This window comes from Condylura cristata, unplaced genomic scaffold, assembly GCF_000260355.1.
Source record: "Condylura cristata isolate star-nosed mole 26May11 unplaced genomic scaffold, ConCri1.0 scaffold00027, whole genome shotgun sequence".
Lineage (NCBI taxonomy): Eukaryota > Metazoa > Chordata > Mammalia > Eulipotyphla > Talpidae > Condylura > Condylura cristata.
In genome coordinates this window covers 23097724-23117574 of record NW_004567128.1, presented here as the reverse complement: position 1 = coordinate 23117574, position 19851 = coordinate 23097724, and the positions used below count along the sequence as shown (strand labels likewise).

Genomic DNA, 19851 nt, shown 5'->3' with positions numbered 1-19851 from the left:
AACTTGCTCTTCAGGAGAAGCCAAACTAGATTCAGGTGTTGAATGCAAGCATATAAATATTTGTTGTTAAAATACCTGCATACCTGGGTGTATGCAGTATATACATATCTCAAAACTGTTGAATGATACACTTAAGCTTTATATATTTCACTCTATGTAAATTTTACCTGGAAAACAGAAAAAAAGTATTGAAATCTATACTGAAACATTTTGGGGTGAAGCGGACTGATGTTGGCCACTCTACCACCCATTGTGAAGGAAAAATATAGTGAATTGATGACTGGATAGATGTGTGATGAAGCAAGTATCAAACTATTAGCAATTATAGAATCTAGGGTATGAGTACCATTCTTTAACTATCTGTGTTTGAAATTTTCATGGTAAAGCATAGGGAGAAAGAGTTTTCAGACAGACCCAACCAATTTTGACAGTGAGAACTTTGTCATTTAAACATTCTACTGTTTATTTTTCTGTCCTGCTGTTTGGTTATTTTTACTCAGTCAACTATTTTTTTATGAGATTTTTCCAGTCTTATAATGAAATTGTTCTAGATTCAAAGTTTTTATTGACCTTAGAAGTACATTCCTCTTTCAAGAAATAGACTCAGAAAACATTTTTTAAACAGTTGGCATATTTATGCTCTTTTTATTATTTCATAATAGCAGCAGAACATTTTTAGAGACTTGTTTATATTAGTGAGACTCTTATAAAAATGGAAATGTTCAAAGTTAAAATGTATGATTATCTACCTATTTTTATATACAAACTTGATTTACCAATTGAATTGTGTACAAGATTAAATAAAATGTGCTGAAGGCAGAGTTTGATTACTTTGTAATAAAATTTATCAATGTGAAAATTAGACCAAGAGCTAAGAAAATAAGCCTTAGGTGGTAGATATAGTTCAGATTTAAAAGAGAGTAGAAATTGGATGTGATCTCAAAAATTATTCAGGTATATGAAACATGATTTCAGGACAGAGACCTGGGTTCTAGAACTTGCTCTTATGCTCACTGCTGTGGAACCAAGGCCACTTAAGCCTGCGGAACCTCTGATTTATCTAATAAAAAATACTTGCCTGCAGGAATGACATTAGTTAATAAGTGGAAATCACTTTGGAATCTTATAAACTTATAAACTTATGCAAATATAAGTATTAAAGTAATTTTCGTTACTACTTTAAGGAACATTGTTAATAAAAGAAACTCTTTGCTTAAGACTTTCATTATAATATTTTATTTTCATTCTTCAGAATTTGCTCAGAAAAATTTTTTTTAATCAAATGTGTTGTTGTTTCTTTTTGTACAAAATACACTGTAAAGTGTAGCCTGGAATAGAAAAATGTATTGGATACCTCAGTCCTCCATTAAACTGCCCTCTAAGTTGAGCCCATGTTCTTATAATTTATTGTCTTTTTCCAGGTAGACACAAGTTTATTTGTAGTTTCAAGAGGGAAAAAGTCCTTCTAAATATCTGAGAAAAGTAAATGCTAGTAGTAGCTTTCAAGCCTCTGTATATGTATTGTGCTGTATTATTTTGATTTTAAAAATGATGGGAAAGTCCCCAAAATGCCTGTGTGTGTTTATATTTTATATTGAGTTGAAAAAATACAAGATTTTTAGATGGACTTGGTATTGAACTCCAGCTATCAATTACATATATTTTTCAGATGATGACTATATCCTATGGTTCTGCTGGTTATACCCAAAGAAAGAAAGAACAGTGAAAGATGTTAAAATGATTAAGAGTGAAGAAAGATTTTGAGATTAGAAAAAAAATATGTGTTCATTCTGTTTGAAAAGATGAAGTAGAAATGGAGAAATGTAAAATTAAGGACACTTTCCAGAGCATGTAATAGGCAGTTTGAGTACAGGTATGGCAATGCTCCCTTCCACAATAGAAAACCCACAAAGCTAGTCACATTTGGGTACAAGATTAAGAATATAAATCAGGCCCTCCTCGGTGGCACAACAGGTTAGGACGCAGCACTGCAAGCTAGCCACTGCCGCTTCAGTGCGAGTTCTATTCCCAACCCGGGGGTGATCCACATGGCTTGGCAGACCTCTCCTGACCCGCCCGCTGTTCCACTGAGCAGTGTACTTCATCCATCTTCCTGCTCTGCTACTCAAAAGGCGACAGATCCAAGGAGCGTAAGTAGACCAGGAGGTCTCGCCTACTGGAAGCACAGGCTCACAAATGCCCGTGTGCTTTCCGGCAAAGCATCCCCTGGATCCATCAGAGATGAGACCCGCGCTGGAGGTGGTGAACTCCTGCCACCCCCATCACTTCTCTGAGGCTCCCCAGTTTCTCTCCAGCAGCCTCTTTCCTTGTCACTTTCTTTTTACCCCTTCTGCATCATCTACTTCAGGGTTCAGTATACCTTCTTCCCGTGCAAGCCTGAGAGCACCTCCCTGGAGGTCAGGGATCAGCCTGCTTTTTGGAAGCCCCTGCCTAGCACCTGGCAAGACAGGTTTCAGTGATTGTTTGCCTGAAAGAGTTCAAGTTCTTTCCTAGCTTCCATATCCATGCATAACTCCTACATAGCTTCTTGAAGATTCCACTTATGTTTCCAACCAATTAGTGTATAAAGTCAGGCAGAACTTAGACTTTGGAGCCAGATGCAACAGGATTGAGCCATGGCTCAGCGCTTCTCACTGTGGCCTTCTCTTGACCCACCTCAACCTCAGATCCCTGCCTAGGTAGGTCTGGTAGTGTATCTGTCTTACTGGGAGGCTGCTCCTGGCATAACATGCACTCAGAAATTAGGGGCTGCTATTACTATTATAAATTACTGGATTACTTATTATTAATTACTGGATTAATTAGTAAGTGCAAATAATAAGAGTAAACCCACACAGCCAGCTTTGGAAGTTCACAGACCAACAGATGGTATTTCCCTGAAATGGTACAGCTAAAATTCCCTCTTAATTGGCATCAAAATGCCATGTTAATACTCACTTGATACAGGATTGTTTTTATGTTAATCTTACAATATTGATAAACTGCTGGCTAGGCTATATATTAACATAAGCAATGCTGGATAAAGACAATGAAACGTAGATAAAATTCCACTAAGATAACTGAATAAAAATGAGAATTAGGTTTCTGTGATATCTCTGAATTAAAAATATATGTCATTAGTATTTTGTTATTGCAGTCTCAAAAGTTTAGGAATGCTTTAGTACCTTTAGAAATGCAGCACTCGGGCCCTCCCTGGTGGGCAGCAGGTTAAAACACAGCCCTGTGAAGCTGGCCTTGGCGCCCAGGAAGTGGTCCACCTGGCACAGCAGACCTCCTGTTTCTCCCGCTGCTCCGCTCAGCAGTGTACTGCGTAGATCTGTCTGTTCTGCTCCCCACTCTGGCTATGGTGAATCCTTGCACCACCCCTGTGCTTCTGGCCTGTAACCCAGTTCTGTATGCATAAATAAATAAATCTTTTTTTAAAATGCGGCACTCGGCCTCCCTGGTGGCGCAGCGGGTTAAAGCACTGCACTAAGAAGCTAAAGCCACTTCAGCATGAGTTCGATCCCCGCCTGCCCCGGAGGTGACCACACGGTGCGGCAGACCTCTCCTGACCCGCCCGCTGCTCCCCTCAGCAGTGTACTTCGTTGATCTGCCTGTTCTGCTCCCCGGTCTCTCTGGTGAATCCTCTCACCCTCCACATCTCTGGCCTGTACCCCAGTTCTGTATGAATAAATAAATAAATCTTTAAAAAAAATGCGGCACTCAATTCTGCTGTAGATGGTGTGCTAGGGTGGGGAGTTCATTGAAACATCTGGGACTAATTACTTCACATCATCTCTTGCTTTTCCAAGACGTTCAATGAGGGCTTTGAACTAATTCCCAGATTTTTTTTTCTCACTGAAAAGAAAGGAAAAGATCCTGAGAAAAGCAGGTAAAACAAAGTAGATTAGGTTGAAAACCTTTTCAGGAACAACAGGGAAGATAAGGACTGATTTCTGCCTTGTACTTTTTTTCTAAAGATTTACTTATGCATACAGAACTGGGGTACCAGCCAGAGGTGCAGGGGCGGCGAGAGGATTCACCAGAGAGAAGGTGGGGAGCAGAACAGGCAGATCAGCGAACTACACTGCTGAGGGAAGCAGGGGGCAAGTCAGGAGAGGTCTGCCGCGCCATGTGGATCACTTCCGGGGCCAGGGATAGAACTCGCATTGCAGCGGCTACAGCCAGCTTGTTGTGCTATGTCCTAACCCGTTGCACCTCCAGGGATGGCCTGCCTTGTACTTTTTTTATCCCACTAAATTGATATCACTTAATGTTTTCAGTGGCAGGCATAATTACACGACATTAAAATTTATCCACAGTCCCATCAAACTGTGGTACATCCATGCTATGGAATATTATCCAAGGGGAAAAGGAACAGTCTATTGATGCATTAATGAATTATTAGACAAAATTTTAAAATACCAAGAGTGAAAAATAGCCAATCCCAAAAGATTACATGCCTTTATGGTTTCATTTATATAGCATTCTTAAATAAGAAAAGTATAGAAATGAAGACTAGATTAGTTCTAGCACCAGTTGCTTGGTATTAGGAAGGGCTAGAGTGGGAGAGAAAGGAGTGTAACTAGAAGTGGGAAATCTGAAGGATCCTTGTGGTGATGAAGTATTCTGTAGCTTGACTGTATTGATGTCAGTATCCTGGGTATGATAATTTTGTAGGATGTCACCATTGGGGGAAAATGGATAAAGGGTTTAGGGGATCACTCTGTATTATTTCTTATACCTACATTTTAATTTACAATTATCTCAAAATTAAAAAAAAAAGTAAAAGCCACAGTAATTTCCACATGGGTAGCCACTTCATTTATGGCTTAAGTCCCCAATCTTTTACATAAAGTAATATTGCAAAAGGTAGTTGCTAAGAAAGCAATTTTTTCCTGCTGTAGAAAATTTGGAAAATATGGACAAGAACAAAATGTAATATAAGTAAGAAAATAAAGATTGCTCACTTGGTGCACTTCATTTTAGTTTCTTCCTGAATTTGTATATTTTTTCTGTCATAATTGGCTATATACTAATTTATGTGGTTTTACATTATTCTCTTGAATTTTATGTCATGAGGATTTCTCTGTCTTTAAAAATGCTTCAAAAACACTTTTTGCTTGACTAACTATTCCACTATTTGTATGTTATATAATTATGTAAGTAATCACTATTATTATTTTCCATTTTATATGATAGATATACATAAATCTTTTTCTACATTTGCTTTCTTAAAGTAGGCTTTTGTAAATGAATTAAAGTGTATGAACATTTTTAAGGCTCTTGGGTATGTTATCAGGTTGCTTTTGGGGAAAATGGTACTAATTTACATTCTCACCACTGAGTGTATGCAAGTGGATAAAATGCAAGACCAGTGTAGTTAGAATCCGCAGAGTTCCAAAACAGAAACGCTAAAGCAGGGTTTCTCAACCTCAGCACTGTGGACATTCTAGGCTGCTGAGAACTATCCTGGGCTTTATACGAATGCTTAGTAGAATCACTGCCCACTAGATGACAACACAAGCCAGACTCACCATCACCACCACCACAGTGTGACACCAAAAATATCTCCAGATATTGGTAAATGAACCAGTGGAGAACAAAAACAGTCCTTATTAAAAACTACTAATCCAAGAAGATGTGGTATATTCACACCATGGAATATTACTTAGCAATCAAAAAGGATAAACTCATGCCTTTTGCTGCAACATGGATGGAGCTGGAAGGGATTATGTTTAGTGAAATAAGCCAGAAAAAAGAAATATTGAATGGTCTCACTTATAGGAGGAATGTAGAGGAACCCAAAGTCAAACCTCTTTGGGTTCTTTTGTTCTTGAGAGTATGTGCATGTTGTCTGCAGAGTGAAATACGCTAATCATTACTGTAAGACTATATAGATGGCTTTGTTACAAGGTATGTATCTTTCCCTCTTGATGTCTCTCTGGATTCCTGGCTATAAGAGAAAATATTTAAAAAGTGAGCATACTCCCATTTGCTTTGCCTTGCAAAATGATTTGTCCTAATGTTTAATATATTATTTGAAAGTGTCTTTGTCTTCCAAATAAGAAGACTAAGAATGACCTGTTTCTCTTAACTTCGTATGTAAAGGGAGGAATAGACTGGGATTTTTGCTAATTTAAGTTTGAGTAAAAATGGGTACGTTGTATAACAACACCTGAGGGGAGAGATCCTATACTTCTATAACACAGACTACTGTTATATATAAATCAATGTTATGGAAATATATATATAAATTCGAGAAGCCTGTTTCACACAGCAGAAGCTCACAGTTGCAACATCCCACAGCTAAGGTCTACAACTCACTTTACCTTCATTTCTTGATGGAATGAGCTCTATGAAAGGCTGGCCTGTATTGTTTCTGTGATATTTCAAAGCATCACGGGATCATGGAACCCACACTGTCTTCCTGGTATATAATTTGTTGTACACAAATCTTCCCAGATCTGCACCTAATAATTCAATTATGGTTGATGAATTTCATTAACTCAAGTAAGATAAGCTTCAGTTTGCTTTGAAAAATGAGGAGTATACAAAAGCATTATCAAGAACATGAATTCATTGAAAATATGTAATCTGCTCTTAACTGATATGAAACTCATTTAAGTCTCTCCTTTAGTAAAAGCACTACCCTTTGAAACTCTATTGTTGGTTCATTGTTCTTAAGTTAATATTTAGGCCCCAAAGTTTTGTTTGACATTGACTTTCTGTATTGGCTGTTTCTTTTCTGCTTGTTCCCTTAGGAGCAGTCTCACAGGTACTGGACAGCCTGGAAGAAATTCACGCACTTACAGACTGCAGTGAAAAGGACTTAGATTTTCTACATAGTGTTTTCCAGGATCAGCATCTTCACACACTACTAGATGTAAGACTTTCTATTTTTTTCCTTGTAAATTGAATATTTAGTGTACCTTTTACTTTACATGAATTTTCAGACATCCAGCATTATGGTCATTTTTAGTTGATTCAAGTTTGTGGGAAGTTATCCATCATAGATTCATAATGAAAACAAATTCTATTATACATGATACAGATGCAAGATAGTCTAGCATATACAGTGAAAACTTTTACATATATATGTGTGTATATGTGTTTCTGTTAGAAGCATCCCATTGGTCTTAGCTGTGATTACTTTTTATTGCTTTAAACATTGTTTTAAAAGATTATACTTCAAGCATGAGTACTGGGAAAAGAAAAACAAATAAATTATACAATGGACTATATTCATATATGTACTCCATATTTAGAATTGTTGCTTTCCATAGTCTTCTCAAGACCTATGACTACATTTTGTCATTAAATACAATAGGCACCATTGACAGCAGGCTGGGATACAAAACAAAAGCAGAAGCTGACAGTCCACATCTACATTAATTTTAAATCACATTTTAAATAAAATAATTTTCTTAGAAAACTTGGTTCACTTCCAAAAGTGAAAACTTTCTTAGTATATATTAGTGTATTAGTATATAGTCATCTTTTTGTATTCCCTTAGTAAGGGAATATTTACTTTGGAGTCCCTAGAACTTTTTTGATACTAAACCTGATTAATCCACTATATGAGGCATCAAGCTAAAGCAAAATTTTCCAAAATGTATTTTACAGAAAACCTGAGAAACAATAGTTTTAAAAGGGCTAAATAAAATCAGACAGACAAAGACAAATACTACATGGCATCACATATTTGTGGAAGCTACCCTAAAATATCAAACTAAGAAAAGAGGAGTAAAATAGTGGTTGTTATGTACTGAGGACTAGAGGAAATAGAGAGAGGTTAGTAGAAGGGTAAGATGAAGAAGATCCGAGGATTGAATGTATACATGGGGAGTATTGTTGGTAGTACTGAATTCTCTAACTGGTCTCAACAAGAGAAAGTACATATGTGAGGTGGGGAATAAGTTCATTAGCTGGATTGTGAGATCTTTCACAACATATATGATGTTGAAGCATCACAGTGTACACTTTAGCATATAAAGTGTACACTTTAACACTTGTCCAGATTATTCCAGTGTGTTTACTTTTTAGAAAGAAAAATTCTGATACAAAGATGGTGCGATGTGTGTATGTGTATAGGCACACAGACATCAATTTTAGGAAAATGCAATTTGGCATATGTATTAGTTTGTTAAGGTTACCATTACAAAGTTCTACAAACAAGGTAGTTTAAAACATAATAGAAATTACTCTCTCATAGTTCTAGAGATTAGAAGTCCTAAAGCAGGGTGTCAACAGAGCCATGCTCTTAGAAGAGGGAGATACAATACAGTGAAATGGGTGCCACATCCCCCATACAAACTTCCTTGCAGCCACCTGGGACTAGCCACTGGGAACTGGGAACTAGGGGTGAGCTCTGTAACACGGAAAGCAGGTAGACACTGGGGTTTGGGGCCTCTTGCTTTTCCAGTTTTGACATATACTTGGAACATGGAAGAGAGATGTATAGAAACAAGTGGGTGATAGACTCGTGGGAAGGCAGTCCTTGCCACAGATAATAACAGCCATTATCTTGACTTGTACTTTCACTTTGTCTCGGACTTGCCTTATCCCTTCATTGCTGTTCCCCTCAGAAGGTACCTTAGACTCATGGCAGGCTTTCAGGCCGCAGTGGCCCCACTTTGGGCTGACTCTGTTTGACTGGAGGAGATGGATAATTTGGTGAGGGGTTATTGGAAACTTACTAGGAATCTCTTCTATTCTCTTCCCTACCGATGCACACTAATTCTCCTGAAGATCATTCACACTAAGAGTCTGCTTCCTTTACTTTTTGGCGCAGATGGCCAGAGCCCTTTAGGGTGTCCTTATGGGTTTAGGATCCATAGGTGCCTCTCAGTCACATAGCAACACTCCCTTCCTTCCCTCTTCCATTTTCTGGTAGTTACCAGCAATCTTTGGAATTTGAGTTGTAGCTACATCTAGCTTTAAGTCCACACAGCATTCTCTACTCACAGAGAGAAAAACAGACTCTAGTCAGAGACACAGTGATGACAATGTCTTCACATGGCTATTTAGTGTCCACCTTAATCTAACATGACCCCATGTTAATTACATATGTAAAGACCCTACTCCCAAATAAGTTCACACTCTAAGGCTCCAGGTAGACATGAATTTTTTTTTAAAGATTTATTTATTTGTGCATACAGAACTGGGGTGCAGGCCAGAGGCTCAGGGGCGGAGAAAGGCTTCACCAGAGACAAAGTGGGGAAGAGAACAGGCAGATCAACAAAGTCACTGCTGAGGGATGCAGCGGGCGGGCCAGGGGAGGTCTGCCGCGCCACGGGGCAGGCGGGAATCAAACTCATGCAGAAGTGGCTTAAGCTTCTTAGTGCAGTGCTTTAACCCGCTGCACCACCAGGGAGGGCCCAGACATGAATTTTAAGGGAACAGTTGGTGTTTGGTTCAGTACAGCATGGAAAATTGACTTTGCCCTGAGTTGATTTTTCAGGTTTGAATGCAGATTACAAAAATTTAATTTAAAATAATGAGACAGTGCCCTGTCATTTGGTAATTAGCCTTTCTTGGGAATTGGTATTAAAGTATCTCTAGAGCTTGTGGTGATTTTTTTTTTTTTTAGGGCAGTGAAACATTTACTTTTCTTCATCTAGACCACAATATCAATACATACAAATATTTTGAGCCAGAACTTCGAATGTGATAAGTTGTTGGAACTTGCATGTGACCCATCAACTGATCGGCTAAAAAATCAAAAAGTTTTTGTACAGATAAATAGCATTTTGCACATGTTATTTGGTAGTGATTCTCAGTCTTCTCAATTTCTTGTAGAAATATTCCTGTTACAGAATACATGTTTACTTTGTAAGTCAACAATGTTACAAAACATTGTTAAATGACACATTTATCTCTCTGCCAAACTTTGACAACTAAGTTTTAAACATTTGCCCACCATCTGTTATACCTCTGAACAGCTGTTAACATTTGTTACAGACTGCTGTTTCCATAGTAAATGTGATGACCCACCTCATTAATATCATGGTGGGGGGGTCTGAAATTATGTTTTCTAAAACATAGTTGATGATTAAATTAATAAAGCAAAAAAAAAGCTGCAGTAGCAATTTATTTTACAGGTTTATATAAATTTATATATAGATTTTATGATAGATTAAATAATAGTTTAAATAATGCATCAGAAATAAATTGGTATGAAACCCTGTAGATTTTGTGTAACTGACATCTGTGTTATAATTGTTTTTACTGTTTAGAGAGATTAGAGAATTTTTCCATCTGACTTGGGCTAACCACTGGAAAACTACAGCTCTTAATTTACTCTTGCTTTTTTGGGATGATATTAATTTAGGATTTGGGGAACAACATATTTTTAGAACTTAGAAGCTTCCTAAAGTGAAAAAAATAGAACTACTACATAATTTGGTGATGTTTTTGAGCAATTTTTGGTCTGAGAAGTACTTGCTACAATGATAAGTTTGATGTTTAAATAGATTAACAGTCACAAAATGCAAAATCTTAAGTTTCCCACAAATTTGTAGCCCAGTGAATTTGCAATTAAATGTGTAGAATAACAAAGCCTATCTGAAAACCTACAAAGGTGAGCTACTGATAACTTTTAGGGTCTGCTCCAGTTTTAAAGTCAGTTTCAGCAACTATGAAATCAGATGGATAGTGGGGTGATCCTTGTGCTACTTATCTGCTGGGACTGAGACTGAAATATACACCTGGGCAAAAACTCATATCTGTTTCCATAGATGTATTGAAGTATTAGTGTCAGTGGAAAAGGGCTGCAAATATCTGAGATAAAGAGAGCCAGAATTATCATGTGCCCTGGAGGTATTCAAAAAAAAATTCTACATTCTCAATGTAGGTATTAACAAATTTCATTTTCAAAAATAGCTTTAAAAAAAGCTATTTAGCATATGTTTACTTGTTAAAAAGCAATAGAAAAATAATATAACCAAGAACAAAGCAAAGATTGTCCACTCATCAATTTTATTCAGCATTGGACTGGAGAATATAGCCAGTGAATAAAGTAGGAAAAAGAAATTCAAGGTATGCAGGTTGGAAAGGAAGAGGTATAACTATCTTCTTGCAAAGATAGAAAAATCCTAAGGAATCTAAAAAAAAACCTACTAGAACTAACAGGCAAGCGTAACAAGTATGAAGGATAAGTAGAGTAATATAAAAAATTAACTGTATTTCTATATGCAAGTTAATAATCTGTATATAAAATTTAAAAATATTCACAATATCATCAAAAAATAAAATACCTACTAGTGAATTGTATACTGAAAACTAAAAGTATTACCGAAAGTAAAGAAGATTTAAATAAATGGAGAGAGATACTATATGGATAGATTGAAGGACTCAGGATTGGTAAGATGGCAGTTTTTCCCATGTTCACCTATTGATTCATTGCAATCCTTCTCAATACCCTAGTGGAATTTTTTTTTTGCTAGAAGTTGACAGGGTGGTCTTAAAATATATGTAGAAATTCCAAAATAGTTTTGAAAAAAGAACAGAAGGACTGATTTCAAAGCTGAAAGTAGCATAGCATTAGTGTAAAGATAGATAATTCTATGAAACAGCATAAAGTTCAGAAATAAATCCTTACATTCATGGTCACTTGATTTTCAACAAAGGTTCCAAGGCAATTCAACAGGGAAGAGACTATGTGTATGTGTTTAATTGTTGCTGGAGCAATTGAAGAGACATATGCAAAGAAATTAACACAAACCTTTACCTCACACCATACCCAAAAATCTCCACAAGCTACCTCATAGATCTATTGTAAAAGCTTAAAAAGAAAATATAGGAGCAAATATTCATTGCGTTGAGTTAGGCAAAGAATTCTTAGCTATGACACAAAGAAACTTTGGAATCAAAAAAAATTGAGATAATGTTTGTACAACTGTATAAACTTACCAAAAATCATCATACTGTGTAGACAGTGGGCGAATTTACTTTTAAGAAATGATATCACCAGACTTTAAGTGGAAATGAGAAGTAATATATTTTGTTTTTATTTTAAAAATTTATTTTACCCTTTTTGTATTATTTTAAGGTAAAGCACTATTAGAAGATTCTACCATGTTCTGTGGGTTATAATGTATGTACTTCCTATAATGCCATTTGTAATTCCTTGCTCCAAATATACCAGTACTTTCCAGTCTCCTGTTGGCCCTGTGCCCTAATGTCAACATAGCAAAGCCAAACAGCCTACCTTTCTCAGTGCCCAAAGCCCACTAATGAGGTCAATCCATTAGGTTTCACAGGACTATTACAGTAATTTCCCTGTCCTATTTTTTCATATTACTAATGAGCATAATTTTATTTCTTCAATAATTATAACATACAAATACTAAAATACATTTTCTTTAGCAATACATCATTTTTTAAAAAATATGAAAAACGTATGTCATTTCTAAAATCTAAGACTAGCACAAGCAAGCATCATAAAAAGAATCTCATACATGAGACAGATACAACTATGAACTGGTTTCCTTCTCTTCTATACCTGTTCTTGGTCAGAAAGCATAGTTAAATTAAAGAAAACATATTTATCTGGGAAGAAAATACACTTTCTGGATAACGAAGAAAGCTAGTGTAAGAGATCCACTCACTTTGAAAAGGCCCAGTTAGAAAGTCTTTTGTTTTGTGGTTAATTTAGCAGGTACTGACTTAAAATGCCAAATTTGTTTTATCTCAAGGAATTTTTTGTTAACCAATATGTAATTGTGACTTTTGGAAGAAGTCCAGATTATCCTTTTATTTAAAAACATTATAAATTACATATTTTTATGTATTTTTTAACAAATGGGACATCTCAGAACAACATATTTTAGCATATTCTTTCAATTGCATCTACATTCAAATACATATTTATCATCTCCCAAAATTCACAGCTTTTGGGCAGATTTTCTTTGACTTATTTTCTCTTTTTATTGTAGATAAATTACCATCTTAACCATTTTAAGTGTCCAGTTCAGTGACACTAGGTACATTTACATTGTTTTGCAAACATCATTACCAACCTTCTCCAGAACTTGTTTCATCTCCCCCAACTGAGACTCTGTACTTAGAAACAATAGCTCTACATGGTCTCCTCTGCCCAGCCCCTTGCAACCACCATTCTACTTTCTGGCTCAATGAGTTTGATTACTGTAGTTACTTTATCTAAGTGGAATCATACTTAATTGCCCTTCGGTGATGGACTTATTTCATGTACCATAATGGCCACACGGTTTATCCATACTGTAGCATGCATGAGAATTTCCTTTATTTTTAAATCCATGTAATATTCCATTATATGGACATACCACATATTCTCCCAATGGAGCTGTCTAAAGTAGGGAATCAGCCTTTGTTGCCTCTGTAGGCACCTGGTATCTCAGGATTCCAAGCTAGCTCCTATGTTACACATCCTTGTGAAAGGAACATATGATTTTTACCAAAAATGTTACTAGTTACAAGAGCCCCTCCAATTTCCTTATTTTTCTTAAAACAACTTACAATTTATTCTAAAATACCAAGAAAAATGAATTGTCTTGTCCCCTGTGTCATTGTTACCCACTGAGTGCCAGTCCCTTGTTATGGCAACATAGGAATGTTCCAAAAGCTTTTAAAATGCAACATACACTGATTGTTCTAAAAAGGTTTTAAAATGCAACATACACTAATTGTTCTATATGCTATTTGCAAGGAAAAGAGGGGTTACCCCAAAAAGGAATGTGATATGCTCAACTGAAGCATGTTTGATGGGGTTGGCCTGCTATATTCACAGTCCAAGAAAATGAGTGCTTTCTTCTCCCTTTTGAGGCCTTCAAACATTATCTCATAAAACCACTTCTGCAAGATTGTCTTTGTTTCTGCCAGATTGTCTCTCTTTTAACTTTCCACAACAGAAATTTGTACTTGCTACCGCTACTAAGACCAATGCTTGCTGTTTGCCTATGTTAAAAATAAAAGCCAGATCATGAGTGAAAAATTATTGCATTGCATTAGTACTTACATAAAATATGACATGATTTAATGTAGTACAAATATCTTTCTTTTAAAGCAGCAAATTAAAAATAACTAGATATTTATTTAGTGTGTCATTTAACTATAATTGTTGGTGGTTCAGAAGAGCACAGGTTAGAAAATTAAGTTTTAACTTGAAAAATGTTTTTAGTGGTTCTTTTTTAATAAAAAATATATACATATAGTGAAACTTCTCATGGTTGGGCAAACTCTTGGAATCTAGTATTAAAAAGTACACTATTTCAGAAGGCTTGATTTAAAAGCAAAACAAAGGCTGCCTAATATCATCTAATTGCCTGTGTTTTCTCATGCTTTCTTTTGCTTACTCAAGAATTAGGCACTATGATTTGTGTCTTACAAGGCTGAATTTTAGTTATTTGCTAACTGAAAAAGGCCTAGAGAACAGCCAAGTTAGGTCATCTGAGTCCAGTGATTTAGTTTCTCAGAAAAAGCTGCCAACTGGTCAAAACTCCACCACAGTGGGTGTTATTGTTAGAACAGCAAGAAGACTTTTGAGATTGTACTAGAGGTCAAGAAAGTCTTAATTTCTTGGATTCAAAAATAATCCTTATAAACATGATGTTCAAATGGGATTGAAACAAGAGCAGCTCTGTACAAAGAAAAATACAACTTAAACCCAAAAAAGGGTACATTTGTTGTTAGCATCCAAATTATTTTTTGTAACTCTTTCAGGAAATCTTGAATTGGTTCAGATGTTTTGATTTTTCACTTTCCTATTTGCTCTCAGAAGAAAACTATTATAATGAATTTAATTAGAATAGAATTATTAGTAGAACCTGAATCCCTTCTCAGCTAAGGATATATGTCCATCATGATTTTTCAAGCTTGTTTTAAGCTAGTGTTTCACTCCTGTACTATTAGCTAAAGTTTCCCTGGATTGTGTAGCTCAAATGCTTCCAGGAACATTCCTATAAATACAGAATACAATATACAGTTCATCAGATACACATTTGTAACTCTAGTTATCCAGTATCAACTGGGCTTAGAAATGATAGCAGTCCTGGACCTTTCTCCAGGGAAAATCTAAACTCTAAGTTGGGACTCTAACTACTTTATTGTGGTTACTAGAGTTGTAAATTTGCCACACTTTCCTTAGGTGAGAAATAAGATTATTTTAAGATTTCCAAAATTTAGTTATTAGCATGTTTTCTGAGCTTTTGTCCTAAAGTTAGCACATAGTACAAATTTTAATACATATCCTATTGAACCAAATAATACTTGTTTTTTAAATTATTGATTTACTTATGCATACAGAACTGGGGTACAGGCCAGAACTGGGGTGGTGAGAGGATTCACCAGAGACAGAGTGGGGAGCAGAACAAGCAGAATGAAGTACACTGCTGAGGGAGCAGCGGGTGAGGCAGGAGAGGTCTGCTGTGCCATGTGAGTCACCTCCCTGGCCAGGGATCAAACTCTTGCTGAAGCAGCTACAGCTGGCTTTGTAGTGCTGTGCTTTAACCCATTGCACCACCAGCAAGGCTCCCCATAGTACAAATTTTTAAGGATCATGTGCAAATAAAATGTTCTCTCTTCAAATGAGTGGACTGTTTTATCCCCATGCATGGAGAATCATCTCCAGAATTAATCTTTGAGTGTTTTCTTTGACTATTTAAAAAAATTAAAATGACTTTTAGAAACTTTATAGAATGTAGATTTTTAGGGAAAAAAACATTTTTGGCACTAACAAGCATTTTTTTTTATTCACAAAAAAAAATGTCCTAGGTGATTTTATTTTCTTTTTGAAAATCTTCACATTCCAATGAGGCATGATCTTTCTGTATGATGGATAGGTTATGTGAGTTCTTCCCTAAGTTTAATAGTGCCAGTTTAAATTTTGTAGTACTTTTTTCATACTTAATGTTCCCCATTCACATATTCTTTGTACTGCTATATATTACTTTTCTCCCATTTTGGACTATGTAATGTTTAATAATACCAAAAATCTTTGAAAGGGCATTTTCATATTTTTAACTTAAAGATGCTGGATCGATATATAAATTTAAGCAGGAAAATAGATTTTTTTTTAAGCTCAGAAGATTTTTTGCTGATCTCTAATTTCAGCTCCAGTGCCGTAGTAGAATAGCAATTCCTTATATTTTAGTCCTAAATCATCTTTTCCTAACATTTTGCCAGATTTTAAATGTGCTGTTGGAGAGCCAAGGCTAACCTGGGTTCAAAGTGAACTGTGACTTTGGAAATTTGTCCTACTCACCAAACTTCTTCACAGTTAATTCACAGAAACTGCAAAGGATGTTCCTGATTCAAAAGGATGGTGTATGTGTGTATATATATCTTTTTATAATCAGAAAAGATAGTGTTTTTCTAGAACAGGTCACTTCAATCCCCATTATTCTATGCAGTGTAAATCTGTGAACACTGTTACCTGTTGATCAAAAATACAAGCATATTTCATTACATATTTTACAGCTAAATATTCGACTCTAAAAGACTTGATTTCTTTCCCAGCAGGGAGCTTACTTAGTATTTTTGAAGTAAGTGGTAAGATGGTTGCTAATGAACTTCTCTGTTCCCTGAAACTCTACACACATCCATTCATTATTTGGCCTATATCTGCAATCCAGTTGCACAAGTTACAGTCTTATCACAAGCAATATACATCCTGGCACTTAGATTTGGTTTTCTCTGTGCCAAAATGTTAGTGGAACACAACCCAGTGATTGTGATTTCTTACACTCCCTGCCAGCTGACTCATTATAAATGTTGATCTTGCCAAATACTATACATAAACTATGAGCAAAACAAAGATTTCTATTTGAGGGTTAGAAATCAGAAGAAAGTGAGATATAATGGAGGATTGCCTTTAAGATTACCACCAACTCTATTCTGCTTTGTTTAAAACAACCCATCTCAAATATAGAATGCAGCCTCCTACTGAAACTTGCTTGTAACTCCTTAAGACAGACGATAAAGACTGTCTGTGGTCAGACCTGGCCCAGTGCCAGAAACTGAGAGCAAGCAAAGCAGCCTATCTGGAGTGAGTCTGTGTGACAGTCGGTTCCCTTTGCAGCTGTTTCCTCGTTTTGCCTGTCTGACTTTTTTTTTTTAATAAAAATTGCTTGAGTAACTTAATTTCATTAGAAAGAGAAAGCAATGATAAATTCATTCTTGTTTTCCCTCCAGGCATAAATATGTTTTGTCACTTAAGTGCACCTTGAATTTAAGCTTTTAGAATGGATGTTGGCAAAATACAGTCCTCAGGCCGTTTCCAGTCAGCCAACTGTTTTTCTAAATAAAGTTGGATTGAAACTTTATGCCCCTTCATTTATGAATTAATGGCTGCCTTTGTACCACATAGCTGGACTGAATGAATGTCTGTGACAGAGACCGAATGGCTCACTTAGCCTGAAATCTAGACTATATACCCAGGAAAAGATTAGGATTCTAACATTTTTAACAAGAGAAGGCTTGTAGTTGATTAGCTGATATCCTTTAAATCATAGCGTAGTTTTTTTTCCAGCCAGCGTATAAATCTACAGTTTTCCCCAAAACATTTGCTGGAGGTCTCTCTGGCCTGACTTTGTGTGTTCCTGCGTGCTGATACAGAGTGGAGACACCTGGGGGGGAAGAAGGCCATGCCGCCTCACTGCTCTGGCTGCAGGTCCATCACTCCACCTCACCGGGCCTCAGCTCTCTCAAAATTCTCCCTTGAAAATTTTATGAAGTGGGCCCTCCCTGGAGGCGCAGTGGATTGGAGCGCTGCACTGCGAAGATAAGTCAGGCCATGGCTGCTTCAGTGAGAGTTCAGTCCCCGCTCCGGAGGTGCTCCCCATGGCGAGCAGACCTCTCCTGTCTCTCTCGCTGCTCCCCTCAGCAGTGGACTTTGCCAATCTGCCTGTTCTGCTCCCCACTGTTTCTGGTGAATCCTCTCACCACACCTGCACCTCTGGCCTGTACCCCGTTTCTGCATGCATAAATAAATGAAATATTTTAAAATAGAAAATTTTATGAAGTCGTATGTGAAACTTACCAATAAAGAAAAGAAATGTAAGTCCAATTATACTCCTTCATTTTAAGGGAAAGTTTTTTAACTATGCAAGCAGGACCAAAAAAATGATAACTGGTTCCTAAAGAAACAAGCTAAAATAAGCATTCCCATTCTGTTTATTTTTGTGTTGCTCTGGACGTTTCAAAAATATCTACTTACGGTTCTTATGCTCCAGCTTAAATACACGTTTATTAAAAATATATATATACTAAACACCTACTGTTAGTGAATATCAAAGAACTCAGGAGTCTGGTCAGGGGAAAGAGAAAGTGGCACTTACACTTTATAATCATGTCCTCTTGGCTGTGTATAGCTTGGTGTGGCAGGCATTCAAATGTGGTCTCTGTCCCGGGCTGTAAATATGTTTTTTCTGCATTTTCACTCTGCTGCACCCTCCCAGTTCCTGCTCCCAGGTATTTCCCCACAGCTACTTACTTCTGGGTCCCCTTGTTCTGTGCAGCCAATCACTTGGGCTGGGTTCTATCAAGACAACTTCAGCTAGGTTATGTTCTGAGGCAACGCTTGACTCATGGGAAACACACATTCTTGCCCCACCATACACTACAAATGTGGACTGTTCCACTTTTGGCCATTCACTCTGCTATCAAGAGCTGCCCCAGACAGCCTCCAGCCAGGGAAGAGGCAGGCACCATGTGTCAGAGCTGCCCCAAGGACTCTGTCTTTCACAGGGTTCCTTCCTCGTACATCTTGCAAGTTGCTGCAGCTCAACTAGCATCCTTCCAGACAATGAGATGGTAAGTTCATCTTGCTGGCATGGAACCATTCTATGCTTGGTTCTTTTGGAACATCTATTATCCTTCACTTTGCATGAGGGAGGGAGCAACTCCCCTCTGCTATCCTCAACAAAAAGAAAATGGCAAAATCATATACTTACTCTCCTCAGTCTATGACTCCTACAGATTCCAGGCTTCTTCCTTTATATGCAGAATGGGGAGTGGGGGGCGGCGCTGTAAGAGGTGCTGGGGTAAGTGTGAAGGGGCCATTTGGGCCACCTTTCAGCAGCCCTGGAAAGATGACTTGGCAGTATCCTTGAAAGCTTGACACTACTTACTTCCTATTTGCCTTACCCCTGGACTTTAGCTGAATGTCCAAGACAACAGCTAAAGCCCCAAATGACATTCTAAATATTCCTTATACACGATATAATATAGGAAGGGACAATGGATGATAAAGAAAGAAGAGCTGAAGCCTTCCTTTGTTCTCAAAAACTTGATCATTTTGTATTTGCCCAGACCATGACTAATCTACTGGACTTGAACTTCAAGTTCAACTTCAGCTTCACCTTACACACAGCAAACAATGTGAAGATGACCCATAAGAATGAGGCATTGAAAAGCTGCATATTTTGACTACTCTTTAAAGTGCTTTAAAGTTACATTGTACCTGAACTTTTCTCCATTAATGACTTTTTAGTTACTTGCTTTGCCACATTTCTCAAATGGCTTGTATTTGTTATGGGTATCCCTAAAATATGTTTAGACCTTAAGGCAAAATATACATTCAGAGAAATTGAGGGGGGAAGTGGCAGTTGACATGTTATGCATCCATATCCAGGAGGTCCCCAACTTGGGGCTACTTACTGAGAGCTTTCCAGTTGATAGTGCTGGAGCACATACAGAGCCTCAAAAGAACCAAGCAGTCATATCTTTCTGGGCCATTGGTTATACATGTCTTTGGAATTTGTAAATCCTTTGAGGACAGGAGTTCTAATCTTATTCATCTCATTAACTCCAGTAAGTAGAATCTTTTTGCTTAATATATAGTAGGACTTCAGTAAAGTATGAATAGGG

At 36.9% G+C, this 19851-nt stretch overlaps 1 protein-coding gene across 16 annotated transcripts in view; it reads left to right on the top strand.

The window, feature by feature from the left end:
* Positions 1-19851, top strand: part of CASK (calcium/calmodulin-dependent serine protein kinase (MAGUK family)) — a 350351-nt gene that overhangs the window by 266508 nt on the left and 63992 nt on the right. For all 16 annotated transcript variants that reach the window (XM_012730315.1, XM_004689959.2, XM_004689958.2 and 13 more), the window contains one exon: positions 6768-6889. In XM_012730315.1, coding sequence (XP_012585769.1) covers positions 6768-6889 — 122 coding nt within the window. The remainder of the gene's footprint in view (positions 1-6767; positions 6890-19851) is intronic.